Raw genomic sequence first — 27,028 nt, forward strand, 5'->3', positions numbered from 1 at the left:
CCAGAAAGCTGTCTGTGGACAAACGCTGGCTCTCTTGGCCTGAAAGAGAGATGAGCACCGCAACCTCATAGTTGCCTTTGACTGGACTTAACTGTCCAGGGGTCGTTTACCTTTTTTTTTTACCTACTCATTGCAAGGTCAAGAGACCCAGACATCTAGAGTTGGGCTTGGATCTGGAAGTCAAGGGTTCAAGTCCCACATCTGCCACAAGCGGCCTTGGGCAAACCCCTTTCTTAGGTTTTCTTCCTCAACAGCACAAGCATGTTTATGGCCATACTGTTAATAATCACAGCAAAATTTATTTGTAGCCTCTCTAAAGATAAAAATACAAAACCAAACCTCCCTGAAGTCAAGTCACATTTTTAAAAAAGATGAGAATAAAAGGTGCTGAAGAGCTTTACATGTTTGTATGGTATTATCCTGAGATGAATGTTATTTATCACTGTTTTGGTTCCACTGCTATTCTATCTTTATTTATTCCTAGTGTAGTCTTTCATGAGGGACGTGGGTGGTGCTGTGGGTTAAACCACAGAGCCTAGGACTTGCCGATCAGAAAGTCAGTGGTTCGAATCCCCGCGACGGGGTGAGCTCCCGTTGCTCAGTCCCAGCTCCTGCCAACCTAGCAGTTCGAAAGCACATCAAAGTGCAAGTAGATAAATAGGTACCGCTGTGGCGGGAAGGGAAACAGCATTTCCATGCTCTGCTCTGTTTTGCCAGAAGCGGCTTGGTCATTCTGGCCACATGACCCGGAAGCTGTATGCCGGCTCCCTCGGCCAATAAAGCGAGATGAGCGCTGCAACCCCAGAGTCGGCCACGACTGGACTTAATGGTCAGGGGTCCCTTTACCTTTAGTCTTTCACGATACTTTATGGTGGATGCATTTTTAATCAAACGTCCTAATTTTATAATTTCACGCTTATATTATGTAAGCTGTTTTCTGGGGGCTCAGCCCTAAAAGACAGCCTAGAAAAGACCTCAGCGCAAACAAAACAGGTAGCTGTGAGGAAACGAGATCACAAGGTAAAAGAAGATGGATGGAGTTTCATTCATTTACCTTTAGGTTCTCCACCCAAAGCTGATAGGAATGCATGCTACCTGGGGAGAGAAGAGAATACAGGTGAGTGTCCCTGAGGGCCTTGACTTTGCCTTCACAGAGATTTGAACTGTATATTCAGAGTAACTCCTTATATCTGCCAACCAGTGTACAAAGGATCCACATCCTGTGAAGAACTGGACGCAGAAGGCAGCTCTGAACACATTCCCTAAACAAAAAAGGCTCCTAAATGTAGGGGGAAATGTGTGGGTGGGTGCTGGTGGGGAAACGGCATGGGATTCCCACAAACTTATCCACTTACTTATTTTATTGAAATTCTATGCCGCTTGAAGGGGGGGGGGGACCTCAAAGCAGTTTCCAAAAAAAATGATAAAACAATATACTTATCACTAAAATGTACGACCGTAATTTAAAACATACAGAAGATTAAAAATAGGGTTGCCATATTTCAAAAAGTTGTTCAGCTTTCTTTGGAGGGTGGGGCCAAGTTGTTGAGCTTTCCTTAGGTTTTGAGCAATTTTTAAGGGAAATTGCCAAAAGCGACACTGCCAACATGGGTTGCCATACAGATTTTCATGGACATTTAAGCGACATTTTTCCAACTATGTCCAGGAAATTCTGGATCTAGGGCAACCCTTCCTTAAAATCACAATAAAATAAGACTGAAGCAAATTATAACTCCTATATATTTTCCAAACATCTGTGTAGGCTTGTCTGGGGCAACCCAGCCAGATGGGCACAGTATAAATAATAATTTTATTATTATTATTATTGAATAAGAATGTATTCAGCAGGCACCAAAAGGAATACCGTAAAGGTGCCTGCTTGATATCAATAGGCAGGGAGTTCCAGAGTTTATACCGTATTTTTCGCTCTATAGGTCGCACTTTTCCCCCTCCAAAAATTAAGGGGAAATGTGTGTGCGTCCTATAGAGTGAATGCAGACTGCGCGGCTAAGCCCAAAGCCAGAACAGGGAGATGGAGCGCTGCGATGAAGTGTTGCCTTCACCCCACTGCCCTGCGGAGGCTGTGGAGGCTGTGAAGGCTGTCCCCGCAGCCAGAACAGCGAGACGGAGTGCTGTGGAGCACTCCGTCTCACTGTTCTAGCTTGCGGACGGCTGCACAAAGCCTCTGCAGGGCAGCGGGTTCCTTTCACCCCGCTGCCCTGCGGAGGCTACTAAGGCTGTACAAAGGTGGGGGGAAGGCTGCAACGTTCGAGGGGCAGCGGGAAGCTTGGGGGGCAGCGGGAAGGCAGTGCGCCACCTTTGCGCTGCTCCCCGACTTGGTCTTTGAGGCTGCCGGTGGGGAAAAGCAGCGCTTCCCCCCACCGCCAGCCCTACAAGCTCAGGGGGCAGTGGGAAGGCGGTGCTCCGCCTTTGCGCTGCTCCCCGACCTGGTCTTTGGGGCTGGCGGTGGGGGAAAGCAGCGCTTCCCCCCGCCAGCCCCAAAGAACAGGTTGAAAGGAACCCAAAGCCTCCGGAGCCCAGCTTGAACACCTTGAATGCACAGAACGCACCTTGTTTTAGAGGGGGAGAACAAGACCCCCCCCCCGTTCTCCCCCTCCTATGGTCCGGTGTGTCCTATAGAGCGAAAAATACGGTATATCATTGGAAAGTGTTGCTAACCACACCTTCCCTAAGGCTGTATCCAATCAAGTTACACTCATGGGAGACCCACAATTAATGGACCTAAGTGAGTCATGTCCATTGCTTTCTATCAGTCTACTCCATGTCGGAGTAACTGGTTACTAACGTGGAAGCATCCTACAATCTCAGGAGTCTCCCAGTAAATTCTTGCTGAGATTTTGGAGACTTCCGGGTTAGAGCCATCGGCAATGGCGGAGTTCCTCTGACCGAGAGGAACCCGCTCCGTGAAAATCGGGTCTTGCCGCCGCGGCGAAGGCGGAGACCCTCTAAAAATCACAGGCAGAGGAAGCCTGGGAACGTGGGATTCGGCTGACACCAGGAGCGCCTCCCCTACTCGCAGGGAAACCCTTTTTCGGGGATCAGAAGCGACGTGGGGTGAGTGGCGCGGTGTTTTGAATCAACCGCTACTTTTACGGAGTGAAGCCGCACAGCCGTTGCCGGAGAGTGCTGACTTTTTCCTGTGGACAATTGGACTCTAAACAAGTACCCGTGAGTAGAATGGAAAATTGGATTAAGAAACATTTTAATTTGGCACTGAAGAAGATCTGCAGAAGGTACATGGAAAAGACTTAAGAGCCTCGGACATAAGATCACCAGGTTGATGGACTAGATGGAATGGACAAGAAGGACTGACAAAACCCGAGAACAGGAAGAAGAGACGTTGGATGAAGATTGGAGGGAAGTTTTTAAAAAAAATTATTTTGAGAATTAGTGTAAAATTGACGAGTATTAGGAAAATTGTTGGAATGAAACTATTTGGCTTTAGTAGAAATGATATAAGGAGTTATGTACAAATAAGTATTAAGTTTTAAGGTTTAAGGTTTTCTTTTTTATGGTAAGATAAGGTTAAATAAATTAAGGTAAATTGAATGACAGAATATAGTGAAAGATGGAAAGGATTTGTTGAGTTAATTAAAAGGTTAGATTGTTAAGATAAATTATATAAAAAAAATTGAGAAAGATGGAAAGAATTTGCTGAAACAATTAATTAAATTAGAATACAAAAAAGGGAGGTGTGAGGAGGCTGATGAAACAAGTAAATGAAAGATAAAGATATGGAACATTGGATGTGTGTTTTAATGTTATTGTTTTTTTCCCTTTTTTGCTGTATTGTTGTATTGTTTTTTATGCTTTTCTTTTTATGTATTGTAATGTATGTTTTGTCAAATTTTTTGCTGTTTTCTTTTTTTCTTTTTTCTGTAATTTTTAAACTTTTAATAAATATCATTTAAAAAAAAATTCTTGCTGAGACTTTGTTGTTGTCAAAGCTTCACCTTCACCCCACAAAGGGAGGGGTGTTGAGGAGGCCATACGACCTAGGGCTGTGGCTTGGTGGATCGTTGGTGGATCCATTTCCATGTTATCAGCAGAACAGCAAAAACAAGGGAGGTTCTGCCCTACCTGGGGACAGGCTTCTGTTGATCTCCTGCTCAAAGAGGTCAGAGAAGTCCTCTCCTGCATTCAGCTTCTCTAGGCGGTCATCTACGAACTGGTGGAGTTGAGGTTGGGTGCAGCGTTGGGGAGAGAAACAAAGGAAGTCATTAGAAAATATGCAGGAAGAAGTCATCTTCCATGGGAGAAGGAAGCACGCACAGTGTCAGCAACAGGTACACACAAAGGAAGAGGAAAACAGTCAAATGCCTTTTGCCTGTCGATTTGATAGCGGTGCTTAAATAGTGGGAAATCATCTTGTTTGGAAGACCTGCTTGGGTTTCTCCATCAGCCCATACCTGCTTGAAGAGCTGCAGGTGCACGGCCCGTTGGAGGAAAGCCTGCATGGCACTGGAGCCTTGTTGCAAGAAGGTGTCTTTGCAGAAGGAGATGGGCTCTCCCTGCAGAGAGAAGAGAGAAAAGTTGGGAGGTAATAGTCAGCTGGAAGGTGGGAGAGAGAGAGAGAGACCCTTGCAAGCAATATAGGTTAAGGTTACCAGATGTTTTTCAATGAATCTGGGGACACATTAATTAATTAATTACTACACGTTCGGGTCATTGATGCTGCAGCTACGGTGGTGGCAGAGGGGCAGCCGCCACCTTGACCTCAACCGCCACGTTTCCCCTTCCTCCAAGGCTTCTATCTCCTTTCTCCATGAGCCTGGGCAGCCCCTGAGTTGTTGGTTCTTTGGTGGTGGTGGTGGGGAAGCGGTGTGCTGTGGGTCAGGCAAGGAGGGCCGAGAGTGGCAGTAGCGGCGAGGCTCGGGCAGCGCAATGCCTCCCTTCCCATCGGAGGAGCCCCAATCCCATTCCTACTTGCATGCAAGCAGGAGGGGCTGGGATCCCTCAGCTGGGAAGGGAGGCCTCCCGTTGCCTAACTGAGAGATCCCTGCCCCGTCCTGTGAAGCCTCCCTTCACAGCTGAGAGATCCCCGCCCCGCTCCTGCTTGCACGCAAGTAGGAGTTGGGAGGCTGCTCCGATAGGCAGCATGAAGCCTCCTTTCACAGCTTAGTTGCTGGGGTCAGGGAAGGTGGAGGTAGCCCGAAAGCTGCATCTTAGAGCCCCTGCAGCACCATCATATGGGGACTTGTGAGCAGCTCCTGAAGCCAGCCAGAGCCAACTGCTCCGGTCTGCTGAGACTGCCGCCGCTGCTTTTCCCAGGGACATTAGATAAAATCTGGGGACATTCCGGAGATGGAATTTGTCCGGGGATTTATTTTATTTTATTTTTTAAATCATTTTTATTAAGTTTCCCATTTTAACAATCCAATCAAATCACATTGAATGTTCCAAATTATTCATATATATATCAAATACAGTGGTACCTCGGGTTATGCTTCAGGTTAAGAACTTTGCTTCAGGTTGAGAACAGAAATCGTGCTCCAGCGGTGTGGCAGCAGCAGGAGGCCCCATTAGCTAAAGTGGTGCTTCAGGTTAAGAACAGTTTCAGGTTAAGTACGGACCTGCGGAACGAATTAAGTACTTAACCTGAGGTACCACTGTAGTCCAAATATTCTGCCTAAATTATAAATTTTGGGGGGCGACTTCCCATGCTTCAAGTTTGGTGGGGCTCTGATCATCTCATATCTCTCCTGCCTTGAATAGTCTTTCCAATAGTTCCTTTAAATCTTATGTTGTTAACTTTCCTTCTTTCATGGCCTCTGAGTTGTTTCCACAAGTGAGTTGAAATAAGCAGTGATGTGTTTCTGTGTGGATTTTATGCGTATGACTCTCCACTGTTGTTGCAGTATCTCCTCACACGCTGGTGTTTATGCTGAATCAATCCAAAAGTCATTTCGCTGCTGGCAGACGCCATCTTCTCTCAATTCCGGAATTTGTCCGGGGATTTATTCACAAATCTGGGGACTGTCCCTGGGAAATGGGGACGTCTGGTAACCCTAATATAGGTATGCATAGTAAGTGCTCACATGGGATAAGGAGAAGTTGCTTCCAGGCAGCCTGTTTACTGAGCATTCATCATGATTTCTTTGCACAAACGATGAACCAAGAGGAGTCCAGCTACTCACCGGGTTGCAAACGAGAGCCTCGCGGTAGCTGCCAAACAGCAGTGCCTGTGCCCTAAGGAAAGCTCGGGCGACTCCATCCCCAGTAGTCGCTGTCTGTTTCTTCAACTGGAACTTCAACAGAGAGACCTGTGCGGGGAGAGGAGGAGGGTTACAAACTCTTCTTTGACCAGGAGGTCCTCCCACAAATCACAAGAGGGTGTCTCAACCACAATTTGTACCCAGAAGCCCCAACCAAGTGCCAGGGCCCTGTCATATGTCCCACTGCCATAGGGTTGCCATATTTCAAAAAGGAAGAAGAAGAAGTCCCAGCAAAGGAAGAATGGATACCAAAACTTATGGAATATGCAGAAATGGCAAAACTTACCAGAAGAATTAAGAAATCAAAATAGCAAACTTTTTTTATATATATAAAAGAATGGAAATGGTTTATGGAATGTTTACAGATAAATTGCAAACAGATAAAAACACTAACAGGATTATTGTAATAACCTGCAGTTACATAAGGGTATATTTTTAAAGAAGATAAAAAGATGAGTAAATTAAGTGAATCTGGATAATGCAGAAGATATTAAAAATAAATTTAAGGAATTGCAGGAAGAGGGGGAAGGAAGTCAAGTTTTAAAATGTCAAGATGATTGTAAAATCAGGAGAATGTGAAAATCACTGCCCTAGGAGTTTCCATTGGTAAGGAATGCAGGGCAGGGCCTTTTCTGCGGCAGCACCCTGGTCATAGAATTCTCTCCCTAGGGAGATTGGTCTGTGGAGGTCAGGTAGGCCACAACCTTGATAGCTTTTCTGTAGGCAGTAAAAAAACACTGTTACGCTACTTGGCTCTTTGTGGTTTTAAGATTGAATAATTTAACTCTGGGACATAGGAAGCTGTCTCAGATAATCGGTCCAATTTCCAGAAACCACAGGAAGGGAAGTGTGCTTTTGTCCCCAGCACCTGTTTGTGGGCTTTCTGTGGGTCTCTGGCTGGCCAGTGTGAGAACAGCATGCTGGACAATTGTTCCTGTTATAGGTAAAGGTAAAGGGACCCCTGACCATTAGGTCCAGTCATGGCCAACTCTGGGGTTGCGGCGCTCATCTCGCTTTACTGGCTGAGGGAGCCGGTGTACAGCTTCCGAGTCATGTGGCCAGCATGACTAAGCTGCTTCTGGCGAACCAGAGCAGCACAGGGAAATGCTGTTTACCTTCTCGCTGGAGCAGTACCTATTTATCTACTTGCACTTTGATGTGCTTTCGAATTGCTAGGTTGGCAGGAGCTGGGACCGAACAATGGGAGCTCACCCTGTTGCGGGGCCTCGAACCGCCGACCTTCCGATCGGCAAGTCCAAATGGCACAGTGGTTTAAACCACAGCACCACCCGCATCCCTTAGGACGGTATAGAAGGCAGTATAAAAACACTTTTATAAATACAAAAAGAAATATCCTATCCCCCATGCCAATGCTAGGTCTGTGATTTTGGGCGACATAGACAAAATGGAAGTTGTGACACTGTTGGGGTCATGGGATATTTGGCAGTCTTGCGTGCCAGCTTGTCACTTTCTGGTTAGCATTTCATAGTGTTTTATTTTCTACCTTTCTCAAGGTGGAAATGACATAAATGAGAAGAGACATGTGAATATTTTGCCCTATTAAAAACAGTGCTGAATTTGAAAACTTAAAACCACTCTTCTGCTGATCAGCTACACTGGGAGACCCCAAAATTTAAGAAAGGGAGAGAAAAAATGTATATTGCCTCATCTTTCCAACCATTCATAATTTTATAAACTTCTGGCATGTTCCCTCTTGCATATATTCCCCACCTAAACTAAACGCAAACAAAAACTTTAGTCTTTCTTCGTATGAAAGTACACCATACATATGTAATTTTACTTTCTTTTTCTATTCCTTTATCCCACCTGACAATATCTTTTATGAGATGAACACCCAAAAGCTGTACATGTGGCTACACCATAGAATTATGTAATGGCACTTTTGCTTTCTGTTCTCATTTATCTGAAGGGAGAGGCCACACACACACATAAAATGAGCTGAAATTCTGTTTCCTGTTTATGCCAAATTAGTCATTGCAGAAAGAATATTTGAGGGTAGATACACAAATAGTGCTCTTGGAATTCAAATATGACTAACATGGCACTGGAGGATGTGATATCAGTTGCATGCAAACAGCAGGTTCAAAAATAGACACTCTCTCAATTTATTTAGGGCAGGATTAACATAAGTTGTGTGCATAGAACAAGGTCCATTCAGGGTTCTCCAAATCTTCTCTGGAGAGTTGGAAAAACCCCAGAACAGCTTTAGGGCGCATACAGGGGAGAGGAGAGGAAGAAATTCCCACTGAGCAGGCAGACCTCATTTCCCATGTTCATACGCCATGTAGCACTATGTTGAATGCCAGCCCACAATGGTATTCAATTTAGTATTAGAATAGACCAGCTGACATTTATGAACATCACTAAAGGTTTATCCACATTTCCTCTCGTCCTGCCACTTCCCCTAGGGAAAACTGCTCTTTTGCGCTCAATCAGAGCAAACAGCAATTTGGGTTTTTCATGGATTGCCATTTGTTCCGATTTAGAGCTAAAGAATGGATCGGGGGAAGGGGAGTCATGTTTTCTAGGCACATGACAAGCATTAGTGTGGACAAACCTTAAGTTAGGCCCATTGATTTTAATAAGTGTACTTTTTGTAAAACCCACTGTATGGGAGTTATATGGCAATCATTAGGAGTTTATGACCTTCATCTGTATGGAATGTATCTGAGAAAGCTCAAAACCTGAACTGTTTTTATGAATTGTATTTGGAAGTTAGAGAGTTAAGGAACATTACTAGGCAAAAAAATGAACTCTCTCTCAAATAGCTCAACTCCCTCTATCAGAACATAGTAGAAAACGGCAATTTTCACACATTGGCAGAATATCCCAAGAGTTTATGCAGGGCCATTTCCCATCTTCCAGTTCTGCTAATACATTTTCAGCTGATATATTTTCAGAACAGAAGATGGGGCAGCAATGAATCAGTTGCTTTAAAGTGAAAGTTCAGTACTGGAAGCTAAACTTTGCATACATAAAAAACAACTGTTAGAAGATAGCTGTGATAATTCGAGGCAGTGGGGAGGAACAGGGGCTATTAGTGGGAGAAAAGAATAAAGGCAGGAAACCATGAAGGACCCAGGGTGTTCAGAAGGACATCAAAACTACCTGCGCTATAGTTTATTATTGTTATTTATTATCATCATCTTATGAAATCAATACTAACTACATCACTTGGGAGGTTTTCCAGGTCCTGGAAGGGCGATTCAAAGGTGTTGCTGTCAATGTTGAGAATGACGACATCTTCCAGGGCCTTGCTCCTCACTCTCTGGAGGAATCAAAGACAAAAGAGAGAAACTAAAAGAGAGGCACTGCTTGCTCCTCTGTTCGCTGCCTTTGCAAACTGCTGTCATGAATGTTAAATGTGACCCAGCTCCACTTGATCTCTCGCCACTCTTGGGGAGGGATCCCTGGCTCACAGCACTAAGTTGTTCCTACAAAGTGGGCACGATGTCTGTGCTCTGCCTCCACAGTTCCAATTTCTGGAAACCGTGGGAGAGGAGAGAGTTTTGGTGCTTATGTTCTGCTTGCCAGTTTCCCACAAGCATGTGGTTGCCCACTGTGAGAACAGGATGCTGGACTAGATGGACCACTGGCCGTATCCAGCAGACTATTCTTAGGTTCTAAGCATCATAGAAACAGAAGAGATGGGTGGGCCAAAGGGCTTATACTCAACCCACCAACAGTAAAGGCAGGACCACCTGCCTGCCTGCCACACACCAAGCCTCCATCAACTTAAGCCCAGGATCATGTCATCTGGACTGCACAAGCATGTTAGGATTTTTTTCTATCCGAGCTGCTCCAGCGAGTGGTACTGTTGTACTATGTTTTTGTATACATCATGTGAGTGTCTGAGAGAGCATGAGACAGGAAGTCTGAGTACTGTTGGAGTACTGTTGGAAGTTGGTTTCACTTCTGAATGTGTTGCTGTTCTGTAAAGGTAAAGGGACCCCTGACCATTAGGTCCAGTCGTGGCCGACTCTGGGGTTGTGGCGCTCATCTCGCTTTATTGGCCAAGGGAGCCGGCATACAACTTCCGTGTCATGCGGCCAGCATGAAGAAGCCGCTTCTGGTGAAACCAGAGCAGCACACGGAAACACCGTTTACCTTCCCGCCGGAGCAGTACCTATTTATCTACTTGCACTTTGACGTGCTTTTGAACTGCTAGGTTGGCAGGAGCAGGGACCAAGCAACGGGAGCTCACCCCATCGCAGGGATTTGAACCACTGACCTGATCAGCAAGTACTAGGCTCTGTGGTTCAACCCACAGCACCACCCGCGTCCCTTTGTTGCTGTTCTGTACAGGTGCTCAAAGAGCACAGACGTGCTGATGGAGTCTTTGTATTATAGACTGTAAATAAAGTAGTTTTAGAGCTACTGATTCTTCTGCAATGGTATGCCAGAAGACGAGTGTTCTCCTCTCAGGAGAGACGGGTTGCTTATCACCGGTCCCTCTGGACTGAGGGAGATTTACAGCCAGGGAGGACCACTGGAGAGATGCCCCGATGACTTGGGAAGTTAGCGGCCTTCCTGGGTGTGTTTCCAACAGTCCAGAGTGATGGATCTATTGACAGCCATCAAAGAAGAAGGCTGCAATCCCAGAGGTTTAGGCCCAGAATCCTTGGCAATGTCACTGGCAATGTCAGGCACAGCTGTTGAGTTGAGACTGAAGTATGGAACAAACATACTTTGCTCAACAGTACCGTACAGCCCACACTACGAGTGACCACAAAATGGCGGCTGCCCTGGGTGTCGAGGCTCCGTTGATGTTGACCAGAACTTCTTCCCACCCACCCAACCACCCGTCCGTCCTCTTGCACCTATTCATGGAACATGTGGGTTCCCCTACTCTTCATTACATGGCTGTTCTGTGCCTCTGGGGCCAGGGATTGCAGGACTCAGCTGAAGGCTCGTGAGAACTGACCTGTGAGGCCAGGGGAAGAATGGATTGGTAAGCTCACCTCCATGAAGCTGGTGTGGATTCCTATGAGGTAGGGCATGGGGGCACTGTCGAGGAAAGAAAGGAAGGAAAGAAAGTCAGAACTGGTTCCAGATTCAGGTGGGCTCAGAGCCCCTGGCTGAACCATCCAGATTGAACCCCCTAGCAGTGGACAAATTAGCTCTTTTTTCTGCCTCTCCTCCATCCTCCACCCCACCCTACCCCGGATAAAGACCCTCTACAGTGGTGCCTCGCAAGACGAAATTAATTCGTTCCGCGAGTTTTGTCGTCTTGCGATTTTTTTCGTCTTGCGAAGCACGGTGTCGGGAAAGTTTTGGAAAAGCTTCAAAAATCACCAAAGTCTTCAAAAACCTCAAAAAAGGCTACCACACCGCGTTCTATGAGTTGCTCCTCGAAGTCAAGTCGCAACTGTATTAACGGTGTTAAGAAAAAGGAAACAAACTTGCAAGACGTTTCCGTCTTGCGAAGCAAGCCCATAGGGAAAATCGTCTTGCGAAGCAGCTCAAAAAACAAAAAACCCTTTCGTCTAGCGAGTTTTTTTGTCTTGCGAGGCATTTGTCTTGCGAGGTACCACTGTATTTAAAACCTTTTCTTATGAGGCAATAATCAATATTTTTATTTATAGACATAGTTATGAACATATCCTTTAGCTGATTTTTCACACCCCCACTTCACCTGTGCCCCTAGCGGGGGTCTTCCTCACCATCCCCTAGCTACGGCCCTGGGTGGCTCCATTGAACCCTGCCTGACTTTGCCCCTGGGGGGGAGACATGCCCTTGAGAACAGGGAAAAGTCCTTCCTTCTGTGAGGAGCCACACCCAGGCGCAAAACAGATCAGATTGGTAAGGGCTTTCCAGGGAAAACAATGTTACTTCTACGCATGGTATCTGAAGAAGTGTGCTTGCACACGAAAGCTCATACCAAGAACTAACTTAGTTGGTCTTAAAGGTGCTACTGGAAGGATTTTTTTATTTTGACTATGGCAGACCAACACGGCTACCTATCTGTAACTTCTACGCATTGTCTTTCATTTCACACACACACACACACACACACACACGAAATTGATGTCTTTAAACACACCAAAGATTCCTGCTTCTAATGTGCATTGAAGTCCACAGCTCATTTGCAATGAATTAGGAACAAGGACCTCTTATAATCACCCCTAGGCCCTGGGAAGGGTCCTGGGAAGGGTCCAAGCCTCCTCACAGCGGATGCCACAGACATTGGGGGGGGGGGCAAGCCCAGGGTGGGAGTACAGGCAAAGACTTCTTTTTCTATTGTTCAGCTCTCGATGCTCCACTTTTCTGTCCTTTGTCTACAACAGAGACTTGATTTGAACGACAGCTTCCCAAATCACAGCAGCAGAGACTCAAATTGTCAGGATAAGAAACAGCAACTGGCTGCTGAGGGTCTATGCCTGGTGCCTGCCTTGCTCTCGCTGTTGATTCATTGCAGACATCACTATATCGCTGCCTGTTTATTTATAGGCCATTTCCCCAGCAAACACCCCTCAAGTCAGATGCCAGGAACAGGGTGGATTGAGGTTCGATGAGGCCCTAAAGCTACTGAAGGCAATGGGGCCCTTTATATGTCCAGCTGTCCTTTGTCAACAACAAATTGTCACTGGTTTTTGTGTTGAATATATGCTATATGGTAATTTATGGACCTAATAGGTATCCAAAGCCATTTGCACATGTTGCCATGCAACCCGTCCATGCAGAATGTAGGCACCCTATATATAGAAATGAGCAAACCAGTGATATTTTAGGGAGCAGGCTAGCAGGCGGGGCCCATGACTTACATCATAGGAGCCTACACAACACAAAACACTGTTGCTACATGTAGGTCTTATTTTATTTGTTTTTTATCTTATATTTTGGAAATGTACATCCAGGTTTTTATCCCCTTTACATTTTCTGGGGTGCCCCAAGAGAGTGGGGCCCTAAGCTATAGTTTGTTTAGCTTATATGTAAATCCGGCACTGTACAGGCAGGAGCTGGGACAGAGCAACGGGAGCTCACCCCATCGCCGGGATTCGAACTGCCGACCTTCTGATCGGCAAGCCCAAGAGACTCAGTGGTTTAGACCACAGCACCACACACATCCAGCTTTCAGTCTTACCCCCTGCCCTGCCCAGTGCTTCAAAAAGAAGAAATGAAAAGGCTCACCAGCAGTAGTCAAGGAGGTGCGAAGGCAGCACCGGGATGTAGATGTGCTGCCAGTGCATGGGATACAACATGGAGAGGGAGGCCTGAACACAGGCTGTGAGCTGCAGGGAGAGAGAGAGGGTTAGGAGATTCCCCTTAGGATGGTCTGACTCTGCTCAGAAGACCAGAACCACCCTCTAAGTTACAGCCTGTGCCTTACAGGTGGATTCCGCCCCTGTAGAAGGATCAGCCTTGTCCTCTTCCTGAAAATTGCCAGGATTTTGGCCTGGTTTTGGGGTCTCCTCCAGATTCAGAGGGTGGGTGGGTAGGTGTCAAGCTAGCCTATTTTCCACTATGTCCATGTCTATGTCAACACTGCTAGACCTCTCCCTACCAGGCAATCCCCCCCAAACTCCCAGACCTCTGCTCCTTGCAGTTTGGGGCTTGAGCCAAAGGAGACCTGGCAACTCTCTCCTCCCTGAGACCTGCAACTCAGCTATACAGCTGCAAACACAACGTTTTTAGTGTGTTTTGAATGCATTCCAGAACTGTGACACTAGATGGCGATGGTGAGCTAACGGCAAATTCAATATATATTTTAAACTTTTTTCCTGAAAACATTTTTGCAGCATTTTTTATATGTTCCACCCTCCTCTCCCTCACCCTCAAGCATCTACTTGCCCTCACCGTGCTGAGTTTTCTGGTGGTGAGCAGGATCCGTCGCTCATGGAGCAGGCTCGCATACAGGCGTAACATGTTGTTTGCATCCACGGCCACAACAAATTCTGTCAGGTTCCTCTGTGGGAAGGAGCCAATGTCCGGTTAGGTTCTCCAGTGCAAATTTGGCACACACACCCCAAATTGTTCTCTGTCCTCTATTGTACTCTGTGTCACTCATGGCAATACAATGCATCCAGCTCTCTTACTTCGTGTTCATCTTCTGTTGTCTTTTTTTCTAGGAACAACATTACACCAGGAAATGCCTAGTTGCAGCACAGAAATCGCTTTAATGTCTGGGAAAATCCAGACATATGGCAACCAATGTCGGAAGTGTAGATTTTAGCGAATTTCCTTTAAAAAAAGCTCAAAACCATCATGTGTTTTTTGTGGGGGTGAGTGGGGAGATTTTTTCAAAAAGCTCAACATTTTGGGGCAAAACCTTCATATTTTGCAAAAAAAAGCTTTGCCATAAAAAGCTCAACACCTTTTGAGTTCACTGGGTCCATCTTGTAGGCGATGGATTGGGGATTAAATCTGTAGATCGAAATTTAAACCTATCCCCTGTGTGTAGGAGAAATACAAAAAGGAACCCTGTGTATCTGAATGCATTTTGCAAATTATCACTCATTCGAGCTGCAGTCTCTCCTTTCTTAGCGTGGACCAGCTGTTCCAATGTCTATGGGCCTCACCTCTATTTTGCCTAGCAACTGCTCTGCTTAAAAGCATCCTGATGGTGGTGTATTTTGACTACTGGAGTGAAAGTCTCAACCTGGTCCTCTCCATACTTTTGGCATCTAATTCAGCGCTGCCTACTCTGACGGTTGGTCTCCAGCAGAAGTCTTTCTCCCATCAACTGCTGCCTGATCTTCTGAAACTAGAGATGGCAGGCATTGGACCAGGGACCTTTTGCTTGCAGGTCTTGTGCTCTGCCACTGAAATACAATCCCTTTCTCTCCTCTTTCATCTCTTGTGCTAGGAACAGGTCCAGCTCTTGCATTGCTTACCTGTCCCAGCAGATGTCAAGGCAATAAACAACTATTTTACTTTTAAAAGACAACTGAAGGCGGCCCTGTTTAGGGAAGTTTTTAATGTCTGACACTGTATTGTTTTTAATATTCGGTTGGAAGCTGCCCAGAGTGGCTGGGTAAACCCAGCCAGATGGGCGGGGTATAAATAATAAATTATTATTAAATTATTATTATAGCTGTTTAAAGTGCAGCAGCAGCGGCCTGTCCACAAAAATCCAGCAAAAATCCCCATCTTGCCCTCCTATTCCCACTTTTCACAATCCACTCCTTCCCCTAGGTTGCACCTGACTATGTTTGCCATTCATTGCACATTATACTCCTGCCCAATCCCCAGCCCTGCTTGGAGAAAATGCCCTTTTGCAATGAATCACTCTTCCCTCTATTTTGAAATCTTCATAGCATTGCCAGACCATGTCCTACCCCCAGCCCATTCAGGGCTCATCCAGACTTCCACTTTCCCTGCCGCTTTGAGCAACTGTCGGTTGGGTTTCCTGCAGTTTGCCGTCTGCTCCAATTCAGTGCGAAAGAGTGAGCTTTCCAGTGGCGCAAAGAGAAAACCACTAGCAGAAAATCTCTCAGAATCATGCTTTCTAAGCACAGGGAAAGCAAAAGTGTGGGTGATCTCTCCTTGCCACTCCACTGCAACAAGAGCTATTGTATTGGCAGTCACGCCACACACAGAATCTACATCCTGCTCCCTTCTTTTTCCTCCTCAATGTCATCAGGTTTTTCTGGGGTCGCCCCCTACCATGTGGGAGCTGAAGCGGATTTTGGGCGCCAGCAAGGGAACTAGGCTTGTGTGACCTACATTACGCCACTCTGGTGGATTAAGGCTGATGATTAAGGAGACATCATTTCCACAATTGTGAAAGCAAACACTGCCCCTACAAACCACAACCACCTCTCTCAAAGCTCCATGAGACGCTGCAAATGTGACTTACACTTTCAGGGATGGTGGGGAGTTTGCCTTGGTCAGGGGCAATGAAATAAACCTGGAAAAGAGGAAGAAAGAGGTTGGTGATGATCTGGTCCAGCTAGAAGAAGACTCTGTGAAACAAAAATTGTGGCAGTGGTCCGAGTCTCTCTCTCTCACACACACACCCCTTATTTTTATGGATAGTAGCTGACTGGCCAACCAGCATATTACACCAGATCAAGCAACGCATTTAATAATAATAATAATAATAATAATAATAATAATAATAATTTTGTTAAAATTTATATCCTGCCCTCCCCAGCCGAAGCCGGGCTCAGAGCGGCTAACAACAATAAAAGTAACACAGCATTCTAAAATCAATTCATTCTAAAATCAATTCAAAATCAAATTAATGGCAACCATTGGGCTAGAGTTCTGTGAGGATTACCAAAGGAGGGGGTCAGACCAGTGCCTTGGCCAAAGGCCTGGTGGAACAGCTCTGTCTTGCAGGCCCTGCAGAAAGATGTCAAGTCCCGCAGGGCCCTAGTCTCTTGTGACAGAGCGTTCCACCAGATCGGGGCCACAGCCGAAAAAGCCCTGGCTCTGGTTGAGGCCAGTCTAACCTCCCTGAGGCCCAGGACCTCCAAGATGTTTTTGTTTGAAGACTGTAAGATCCTCCATGGGACATACCAGGAGAGGTGGTCCCGTAGGTATGAGGGTCCTAGGCCGTATAGGGCTTTAAAGGTTAAAACCAGCACCTTAAACCTGATCCTGTACTCCACCGGGAGCCAGTGCAGCTGGTATAGCACCGGGTGAATGTGATCCTGCGGAGAGGACCCCATAAGGAGTCTCGCTGCAGCATTCTGCACCTGCTGGAGTTTCTGGGTCAGTCTCAAGGGCAGCCCCACCTAGATTCTTGGCTGATCTCCCAATAGGAGATCTTGGGCATCCCCAGAAAAAGGACAGATTTGTATAAAGGATGCATATATGCAAAACTAGATGTCTTGGTGCAAATTTAGAAAATTGCCATAATTTAAATAATCAAGGGGTCTTGGGGCATCTTAAAGACTAACACATTTATTATAGAAGAACGTTTGTGGACTCAGACTTGTTAGTCTTTAAGATGCTGCAAGACTCAGTTGTTTTTGCTGCAAGAGACTAGCATGGCTGCCCCTCTGGGGAAAAAAAATGAATAGAAATACATTAGGGCAAGAAAGTGACCAGGTGATTTGTGTGCCTTCTCAGTCTTTCCAGTCTCAGTCTTTCTCAGTCTGCTTTCCAGATGCCAACTGCTGATGGGCAAAATCAAGTTGCCTTCTCTGTTCTTCGTTTTTAGGGTTCTTCATTCCCTGTAAAGGACACAGCCCCCCGCCCCCGACTCCTGACTCACTGATGCAGTCCCATAGTCCAGATCCTGGCTCTTGTCTTGTTTGTTTGGATCCTTCTCAGTGGAAATTTTCAATTTGGTCATCTTTAGATCCTTGCAAGACAACAAGAAATGGTTAAAAAGGGGGACACATACACCACACAACAAATTAAAAGAAGATGGATGAGGAATTGTTTACATTTTTAGTCTTTCAACAATAATGCATCCATTTAAAAAAAACAACAACACCTTCGTTCATTAGACTCCACATACTTCCAATTCCATATAATCTGGAGGCATCGTAGAAAACATTTTATACCAGTTTACTAAATTGAGGAGTTCAGGGATATTGACATAGACATTGGAACAGCTGGTCTGTGCTAAGAAAGGAGAGGACTGCAGCTCGAATGAGTGATAGCTTGCAAAATGCATCTGGTAACACAGTGTTACTTTTTGTATTTCTCCTATACATGTGGCATAGGAGGTTTAAATTTCAATCTACAGATTTAATCCCCAATCCATCACCTATACAAGATGGACCCAGTGAACTCAAAAGGTGTTGAGCTTTTTATGGCAAAGCTTTTTTTTTTTTGAAAAATATGAAGGTTTTGCCCAAAAATGCTGAGCTTTTTTTTTTCTCTTCAAAATTTCCCCCTCAAAAAAACCCCACCATGATGGTTTTGAGCTTTTTAAAAAGGAAATAGCATCAGCTGCAGGTGTGTGTGGTAATTATCAGGATAAGTGCAGGCTAACTTTACTGACAGTTGTAAATAGACAAATTCTGTACACTGCCTAAAATTTCCTTGACATCCATCAGATGTAAAGGACATAAACAACGATCTGACTTTCAGAAGATATCTGAAGGCAGCTCTGTATAAGGAAGAGTTTAATGTTTGATGTTTTACTGTGGTTTTATAATTTGTTGGAAGCTGCCTAGAGTGGCTGGGGCAACCTAGTCAGATGGGCAGGGTATAAAAAACACGTTGTTGTTGTTGTTGTTAAAATTTAAGACTCTCCTCCCATGGCATTGTATTGAGGGAAATTCTCCATTTGCACCTCTTGGAGGTGGGGAAGATTCCCTCCTAATGCAAATTCCAACTTCAGAGGGCGAAATTTCCCCCTGGAATGAAGTGGGGGAACAAAGATTCCAGTAATTATCACCCTCCCCACTAACTCTTTCCTGTGTATAGATGCAGGGATGGCGACATGCCAGGGGTCCTGCAAAATGCAAAGATGCCCCCCTTTGACTCTTGGAGTGCCCCCATCCCTCACAGGAAGCCCACACAGTTGTTTAAAGGCACTACCAGGAAAACAACAAATCATGGCAATAGGACTCAAAGCTCAGCTGTTTAAAGATTTTTGCGTATCTATGGGAGCAGATTCTTCTGTGTCAGAGAGGTGAGAACTTACAAATTCAAGGCTGATGGGGCTGCTGAGGTCAGGCACAGGGTGGAGATAAAGTGCAGACAAGAACACATCCAGCTCTGTGAACTAGTGAGAGAGGAGATAAAGGCAGAGATTGGTGTTTAAATGGGAATGCTAGGAATCTGGGGGTGTGGGTGGGAACAGCACAGGGCAACTTGCTGGGCTCTGCAAGGAATCCAGAATTTCTGACCTCACCTGCTCCTTGGCCAAGTTGTCTGCGATGTAGTTCAAGATCTTGTAGAAAACTTCAAACCAGGGCACGTAGCTGCAAAGAGAATCAGCGTCAGGGGCACAACTGACCAGGCAAGGGGCCAGCGCTGTCTTTAGCATATGCGCCACCGGGGTGCAAAGATCAGACCAGTGCTCCCAAATTTAGTTTAGCCCCCAAATTAAGACCACCACACTTAAAGTTATAAGTATTACTTAGGCACCTACTTAGGAGAAACATCAGTCGTGTCAAAGGTGCCATTGACCCCACGTAGCAGCTCAACGCAATACGTAACATAATATTTGATGTAAGAGTTAATCTGGAGTGCACGCGCCATTGAGAATGACCAGCACAGAACTATGCAGAACTAGATAAACTAACAGGAAGGATTCGAAACCGGCGGGACCAGAAATTCACAGAAGACTGGAGTAAATTTACGGACTATTTGAGAAGTATTTGTGAAGATCAGACGACGTTTGTAGGTTTGCAAGAAGTTTTGTGAGGAGTATTATTGGAAGTATTGCAAAAATGGAGCAGGGGAAGGATGATTTGTTAAGAGATGTAAAGGCAATATAAAGTTAAGAAATGCGTAAGAAGTGGTTAAAACGGTGGATCATCAGAGGTGCTGATGGAAGTCTAAAAAGATTTTATAAGTGATAAGTTTTGTGGTACATTTTATAATTTATATGTTAAAATCAATAAAAAATATTCAAAAACAAACAAACAAACAAAAAGAGAATGACAAGCGCTGTCGTTGTGAATGACAAGTGCCGCTGCTGGCGCAGCGTGTCTTTGGTAAATGAGCGCACAAAGTCGAAAGTCCTTTAGTGAAACAGTAGGTATACATTTTGGTAATACAGTGAATACAGTGGTACCTCAGGTTACGTACTTAATTCGTTCCGGAGGTCCATTCTTAACCTGAAACTGTTCTTAACCTGAAGCACCACTTTAGCTAATGGGGCCTCCCGCTGCTGCTGCTGCGCCATTGCCGCACAATTTCTGTTCTCATCCTGAAGCAAAGTTCTTAACCCGAGGTACAATTTCTGGATTAGCGGAGTCTGTAACCTGAAGTGTATGTAACCCGAGGTACCACTGTACTTAGGTATATATGTATTTTGTTTTTCTAGCTTGATCAAAACTATTTATTATTTCATAACAGGTAGATAGTTAAGAACTTAGGCGGCCTCAGTGGCGGCCGGCGGGTGCCCCCCAGAGTTCAGCACCTTGGTGCCGCACACCTCTTGCACCCCCGGGTAAAGACGGCCCTGCAAAGGGCAGCATGTGCTTCATGCCAGAAGCTTCCATTGTCCAGTCCTTGCCCTCCCTGGTTGGCAGGGCTGGCAAAGACCCCCAGGCAGCCACGGCTAGTCAGAGGAATCTGTGCTGGGCTTAAAGGCATCAATGGTGCACTGACTCCTTACAAGGCAGCTTCATGCTGCTCTGAACATGGCTGTCTCTCAGAGGCAGAGCACATCCTTTGCACACAGTGCTGTATTTATATGGGGAAAGGGGCCAGTTTGCACCATGCCCTCAACTCCTCCCATCCCACCCTCATTTGCTTGCTCTCTCACACAAACCCTGACACCATCCTACTACTATGGTCACTTGCCCGCCCACCCAATCCCCCTTCTCCCTTGTGGGATGTAACATAAGCAGTCAAATACAACATTTCCTGTTTGCCTAGAGTGGACATGCAGGGGAATGTTGGTGCAGCCAATTGAACTTCCTGTTACACCTGGTCTGGAGCATCCTTCCTTTGCATGTCACCAGGTAGGTGGGCGTGACCCTTCCAGACCCCACAAAAGGTCCAGTCACACAGCCACCTTCCTCTTTTAATGCCTTTTCTTCTCTTGGACTGCACTGTTGGCTCTTAGTCAGCAGCATGTGGGATGAGTTCCCATATGGGATGAACTCAAACCCTCTTCTGTAACTCTAAGCTAAAGTCTGCCTTCAGGGATCCAACTGTGAACTGAATGTGAGTAAACTTCTTATTACTTTTAAAAGAAGACTGTTGAGTCTTCATTCTTTTAGGAGGGAATCAAAGGGGTCTTACCAGGAATAATAGAACTTAAAAGATCCTAACAAATCTGCAACTAGCTTCCTAGAGGGGAATGTACTCTGCTGTACGAATAAACTCACTAGCATGAGTTAGGAAGGATAATATTTAATCAATATATCCTCTCCTGCTACCCACAATATTCCCACACCCCTTGCCCATTTGCCTGTTGCTGCTCCCACTGCCACTGTGGTGGCAGGCATGGCCTCCAGGAGACACTTTGCCATGGCCCTTTTACAATTGCCCAAAAAGCACCTTCCAGGAAGCTGCCTGGCGGTCGTAAAAAGGTCACATCATAGCACCTCTGTGGGAAGGTGGCAGCGGGGAATAGGAGGCGCATACCGCCTCAAAAAAACAACACCCCCCCCCACTGTTTGTATGTACAGACATACTTTGGGTTGAATATGCTTCAGGTTGAGTGTTTTCAGGTTACGCTTCGCGGTGACCCGGAAGTAACGGAACGTGTTACTTCTGGGTTTCACCACTCACGGATGCGCAGACGCTCAAAATGACATCACGTGCATGCGTGTAAGCGGCAAAATGCGACCCACGCATGCGCAGACACACAGACATGCAGTCGCATGTTACGTTCTACTCAGGATGCGAACGGGGCTCCGGAACAGATCCCGTTCGCATCCAGAGGTACCACTGTATAAGGTTCCAGCACCCATCCCTGACAGCATCTCATGCAGGAGGGATGGAGAAAGGCTGTGTGTGTGATAGTCACCACCAGGCAGAGGAGAAGCATCTGCTGCTGCCTCCTCTGAGACCAGAGGTCTCAATATTAAGGTAAGTTAACTTAGGAATGGTCACTGGTGGAAAGCTTGCCGTCGTCTCCTACTTTTTACTCCTGCAGCTGCCGGAGACCCCTACAGAAGCCACTCCAACCAGTTGACAGGCCCCCTCTTAACTTATATGGGCTGGGATGTGGTGGGTTGCTATGGGGAAGGTTGGGGAACTTTGCTTCCATGAATTTCCTTAGATTAACTTCCCTAGCATCCCATCCCACGTTGTTCAGCAGGGCCTCCCTGGCCCTCCAGAAAAGCCATTGGGACCTGCACTTCCTTAGCTAAGTATACATGCCAGGGTATCTTAATTAGAACTTTATTATTATTTATTGAATTGATATACCACCCTATACCTGGAGGTCTCTGGGCGGTTCACAGAAAAGATCAACATAAAAACCAGAATATATATGACCAAAATAAAAACAACAACCCAATAACACCCCCCCAAAAGAGCCACATTTTAAAAGGGCATAGAGAAGTGAAATTGGCCCCATGCCAACTTAGTGGAGAGGCACATGGGTAACTCTGTGGCAACTGGGCTTCTGCGACAGCTTGCACCTGCCTGCACTTCTGCTTAGTCCAGGTGTGCGGAACCTCTGCCCTCCAGATCTTGTTAAACTACTGTGCCCATCATCCCTGGCCACTGGCCACGCTGGATGGGGCTGATTGGAGTTGTAGTTCAGCAACACCAGATATCAGGGTCTGGCTGGATGATGAGGAATGGTGGGAGACGGCAGCTGGGGAACCCCCAAGGGAACCCCCAGGGGAGGAGGGCTCAGAGCCTGGGGACTGGTGGTGGGACACTGAGGAGAAGTCAAAGGGAGAAGACTGGGAGGGCAGGCTGGATGCTGAAGGGGCAGCAGGGTTTAGTGAGCAGGAAGAGTCTGTGACAGGGAACAGTTCAGGCTCTGGGGCTGAAGCAGAGGTGGGGGTTTAAGAGGCTGCTGAAGAATCCCAGGAGTCTTCCTCTCCTGCTCCTCTCCCCTGGTCTCCAAGACCGCACAGAATAATGAGGAGAGCAGAACAGAGACCAGGAGTGTGCAGGCACTTGGGAAATATCCAGGAGATGAGGAGAGGTACGGGGGTAGAAGGCAAGGAACCTTCAGTCCTGGCAACTGCTCTATAGGGGCAAGACCTGCTGGGAAGCGTTGCTGAGTTGTATGCCATTTCCTTGAATAAAGAGTTAACTTCACTGACAACGGACTCTGCTTCTTTGTGCTGATTTGCATCTGACTCCAGCCCTGACACCCAGTGGGCCAAAACATTTTGTAAGTTTTAGGGGGGGGTCAATCCACACCAAGAAAATGCTTCCCCCCATGACATGAAAATTCCCATCCATGAGAAGAGGCTGAGGAAGAACAAACCATCCTACCTGAGGATACACAGGCAGGTGCGGAAGGCCACGGCCAAGCGGCAGAAACCAAAGCGTTGCTTTCCGTCCATATCGGTGAGTACAAAAGTGAAATGTTGGATCGTGGGACTCTCCTTGACCCTTAACAAAGAAGTGGGGAGACTGGGTAAGGGGGTGCCGTTTTGGAGAAAGATTGCAATAAGTTGGCTAAAGCGACAAACTGCTAATACAGTAGCACATATGCTTTGGTAGGCAAAACCCAGTGAGATGAATGCACAAAGCAATTGTTTAAATGTCATATGAATGCAGGAGGAGATAATATTCTCCATATAGTCAGGCTGGTAGGCTAAGAAAGAGGTAGGCACAGGTCTATAGCACATTTTTATGCAGAGCAAAAAAGGTGAGTAGGGAAGGGGCATGATAGCATCTTATATCATTGTGCAATGCGTAAATGCTACTAATTTGTTTCTTATTTCCAGATGGAGGCTTCCTATCACCCCCAAACATAAAACCTTTCCATGCAGGTAGTTCATCACATGCAGTTGACAGTCAAAATAACAGGTGCTGTGTTGTTCAATAAGGAGATCAAGGGACATACCTGTATGTGGGAACTTCTGACCCCATAATACAGTCGTACCTCAGCTCCTGAATGCCTTGGGAGTCCCAGTGTTCTGGCTCCCGGACGATCGAAAACTAGAAGTGAGTGTTCTGGTTTCCAAACGTTCTTTTGGAAGCCAAATGTCTGACGGGGTTCCGTGGCTTCCGATTGGCTGCAGGAGCTTCCTGCAGCCAATCAGAAGCCGCACTTTGGTTTCTGAACATTTTGGAAGTCGAACGGACTTCCAGAACGGATTCCGTTTGACTTCCAAGGTACAACTGTAGTTGAAATGGGAGAGAATGGTTTTGCCAATATGAAGCAGAGGACAAAAAGTTCCCTCCAATGAGGGTAGACTTCTGCAGGTCCATATCTACAAGGGAAACTTGTTACACAAGGATTGATCCTGATCGCTGAGGTGCTCTTCCTAGCTAGGTGAAGGGAGCTACAAACAAAGAGGGGGCTTCATGAGGGTTGCTAATTGACCAGGAGAAAAGTACTGTTGTGACCAACAGCAATTTTATCTGTAGAAATCAGCAAATAATGCTTCTTGTTGTGTGGTGCTCTGTGCATCATATTGCTGCCAAAGGCACCGCTTGCAACAGCTGGTTTCAAGAGCTGGCGAGCCTAAGTTGCAAGGGTGCATAAAGTGCATGGAGACCCCATTCTTTCAGGCCACCACGTACCTTTCGACATCAAAGGGGAAGCAAAACTTGGGCAGTATCTGGACTGAATCCTACAGGAAGAGAGAAGGATCCTCGGTTATCACAGCCTGAACCCGGCAGACAAACTTAGAGGCACCTTGAGAAAAACCTTTGGTTGGCAAGGAGGAGCCTGCTGCACGTACGGAATGATCTGAATTTACAGCACAATCCTAGGCAGGTCTGCTCAGAACTGCCCACCCCAGTTCCATGGGGCTGAGTCCCAGGCAAGTAGCACTGCAGCCGTGGCCTCCTTTGCAAGTTGAATGCCAATCATTTGCAAAGCATGCAGTGTTTCCCCACCTGCTTAGAACCAAGAGTGAGGGGGAACTATTGCCCTCCAGATGTTGATGGACAGCTGCTCCCATCATCCTGGACCACAGGACGCCCTCCAGATGTTGCTGGACTGTAAATCCCCACCCTTGGGCTTATATGGAGTGTGTGTGCACCTATCTGCCTGGCAAAGTGCCTAGGGCTGTTTCCAGATACTCCACAACGTTCCTCCAAAATCTCTCCTTGCCACACGCACAGTATTTCACATTTAAGTAAAGGTTGCTTATGCAGCCTTGAATTAGAACAACTTGCCTGGCAGCCATAGGAATTCCATTGGGTAAGTGGTATTTCATGCAAGAGGACTGGCACAGCAGCCAGCTTGCTTTGTAGCCTGCAAATTGAGAATTCTTCTGTGTTGCCAAGTTACTAGCCTACAAGGCAGTGCAAATGGCCTCTATTTAATATCTTCCAATGCCTTTAGCTTCTATAAGCTGTTTAATTGCTCCCATTTTATCGTCATGCCAGGAAAAGCTTCACCTGTTTAATTTTTGTGTGTCGGGTTGTTTCCCCAAATCCAGAAGAAGAAGAAAAAGCTGGTGACTCTTGAGCATGTTAACGGAGAAATCTGAGGGTTCCCTTGGACAAAAAACAAGGACACCAGCCAGGAATACCAGAGCAAAACAGCAGCCAGTAGGCTTGGTCTTTATTGAAGACTGTCGCAACAGGACTCCCATCTGCCACAAGGTGGAACAAGATGGAAGCCCCGAACAAAAGAGCCCCCAAACTTTTATTAGCTGCTAATCCCCATGTTACACCCCCCCAGACTACATCACTCATACATCACGGTTACATCATGAAAGGGGAGGTCTGGTGGCAGTAATCTGAGCATCCTGGACCCTACCCCATGGTTCTCCTTGCCCTCCACCAAACACCCATCAAATGGAACAAAAGAGATCTTTCCATTTCCCTGTTTCCCAGCCAAGTTAATCACACCCTTTTGTCTTCATCTGGGTTTTTTATTTCTGGAATGGCTACCTGTCTGGCACTCAGGTATCAGGATGCCAGGGATTATCACTCAGGCAGAGGGGCTGCTGAGTAGCTGAGCTCACATGTCTATATGAATTTCTGAAGTTATCCCTGTGAGCCAGTACATAGGAACATTTATCAGTGAATTGTTACATTTGGTATTGTGCAGCAGAGGCCCTTTGAATAGATAGGAAGAAACTGTGATGAAGTGTTTTGTGGGGACAAATCACAAAAGTCACAAAAGCGATTGTGCTGGTTTTGGTAGTGGGCTGCATGTGCATGATATCTGCTGGAGGGGCAACACCCCCCCCAACCTATACATAAATTCCTGCAACAAGCACATGCTAGCAATGATTTTGGAATGCAAAGTGGAGTTGGGCAGCAATTGTGCAAAGGGGGACTGACCTGGTCATCGAACTCCGGAGGGAACTGTCTAAGCACTTGAGGATCTGCGCAGGGAAAGAGAGCGGAAGTCAGCATATGGAACAAAGACATAACCCATTTCAGAGGGATTTATAGGAGAGCCAAGCTTGCTTGGGACAGGCCACAGGAATCATGATTGCCCCTGTTGTCCTCCTAAAGCTGACTGCTTAAACATTAGGAACATAGGAAGCTGCATTGTTACAGAGTTAGACCACTGGGCCCATCTAGCTCAGAGCTGTCTGTATCAAAGGCAGCCAACATGGTTCCTTCCAATGGTTGCTGGATTTAAGCTCCCATCATTCACCCTGACCAGGGACCAAGGTGCTGATGGGTACCAGTGCTCAGCTGCATTTGGAGGGCACCCTGTTGGCTAGCCTTGGGTTGTCAGACTTTCAGGCAGGAGTCACACTTTCGCTTGCCCCATATTTTGATAGGATTGGATACCAATTAATTTCCCCAAGTCCGAGAGCTTTCCTCGTCGTTCCATGGCTGTGCCTTGGGAAAATCCAATTTTACCTGTTGAATCAGAAGCGCCGTAAGCAAAATACCTCTTTGGCTTGCCTGCACTTCTGATGAGATCTGATTCAGTGGGTCATATCTGATTTTTGCAAGGCACAGCCATGGAACAGAGAGAAAAGCTCTCAGACCTGGAGGAATTCATCAGTACACAATCAAAATATGGGGCAAGCGAAAGTGGGAATGAGCATTGAATCTGTTTCCATCTCGAAGTTCATATTTATCTCAAAGTAATCTTTTAGAGTCTTTTGGGCCTTACCAATTATTTG

The 27,028-nt window shown here is 46.3% G+C and overlaps 1 protein-coding gene across 3 annotated transcripts in view; it reads right to left on the reverse strand.

Annotated features, from left to right (window-relative positions):
- The window catches only part of DENND1C (DENN domain containing 1C), a 55,616-nt gene that overhangs the window by 18,527 nt on the left and 10,061 nt on the right, over positions 1-27,028 (reverse strand). For all 3 annotated transcript variants that reach the window (XM_080988110.1, XM_080988109.1, XM_080988108.1), the window contains exons 4-18: positions 26,226-26,269; positions 24,507-24,556; positions 23,247-23,366; positions 19,018-19,087; positions 18,808-18,888; positions 17,422-17,511; positions 16,057-16,107; positions 14,055-14,165; positions 13,389-13,489; positions 11,219-11,264; positions 9,424-9,525; positions 6,159-6,284; positions 4,431-4,532; positions 4,102-4,189; positions 1,055-1,095 (exon numbers count right to left, since the gene is read on the reverse strand). In XM_080988110.1, coding sequence (XP_080844236.1) covers positions 1,055-1,095; positions 4,102-4,189; positions 4,431-4,532; positions 6,159-6,284; positions 9,424-9,525; positions 11,219-11,264; positions 13,389-13,489; positions 14,055-14,165; positions 16,057-16,107; positions 17,422-17,511; positions 18,808-18,888; positions 19,018-19,087; positions 23,247-23,366; positions 24,507-24,556; positions 26,226-26,269 — 1,223 coding nt within the window. The remainder of the gene's footprint in view (positions 1-1,054; positions 1,096-4,101; positions 4,190-4,430; positions 4,533-6,158; positions 6,285-9,423; positions 9,526-11,218; positions 11,265-13,388; positions 13,490-14,054; positions 14,166-16,056; positions 16,108-17,421; positions 17,512-18,807; positions 18,889-19,017; positions 19,088-23,246; positions 23,367-24,506; positions 24,557-26,225; positions 26,270-27,028) is intronic.

This window comes from Podarcis pityusensis, assembly GCF_964106645.2.
Source record: "Podarcis pityusensis genome assembly, chromosome: 17".
Classification (NCBI taxonomy): Eukaryota; Metazoa; Chordata; class Lepidosauria; order Squamata; family Lacertidae; genus Podarcis; species Podarcis pityusensis.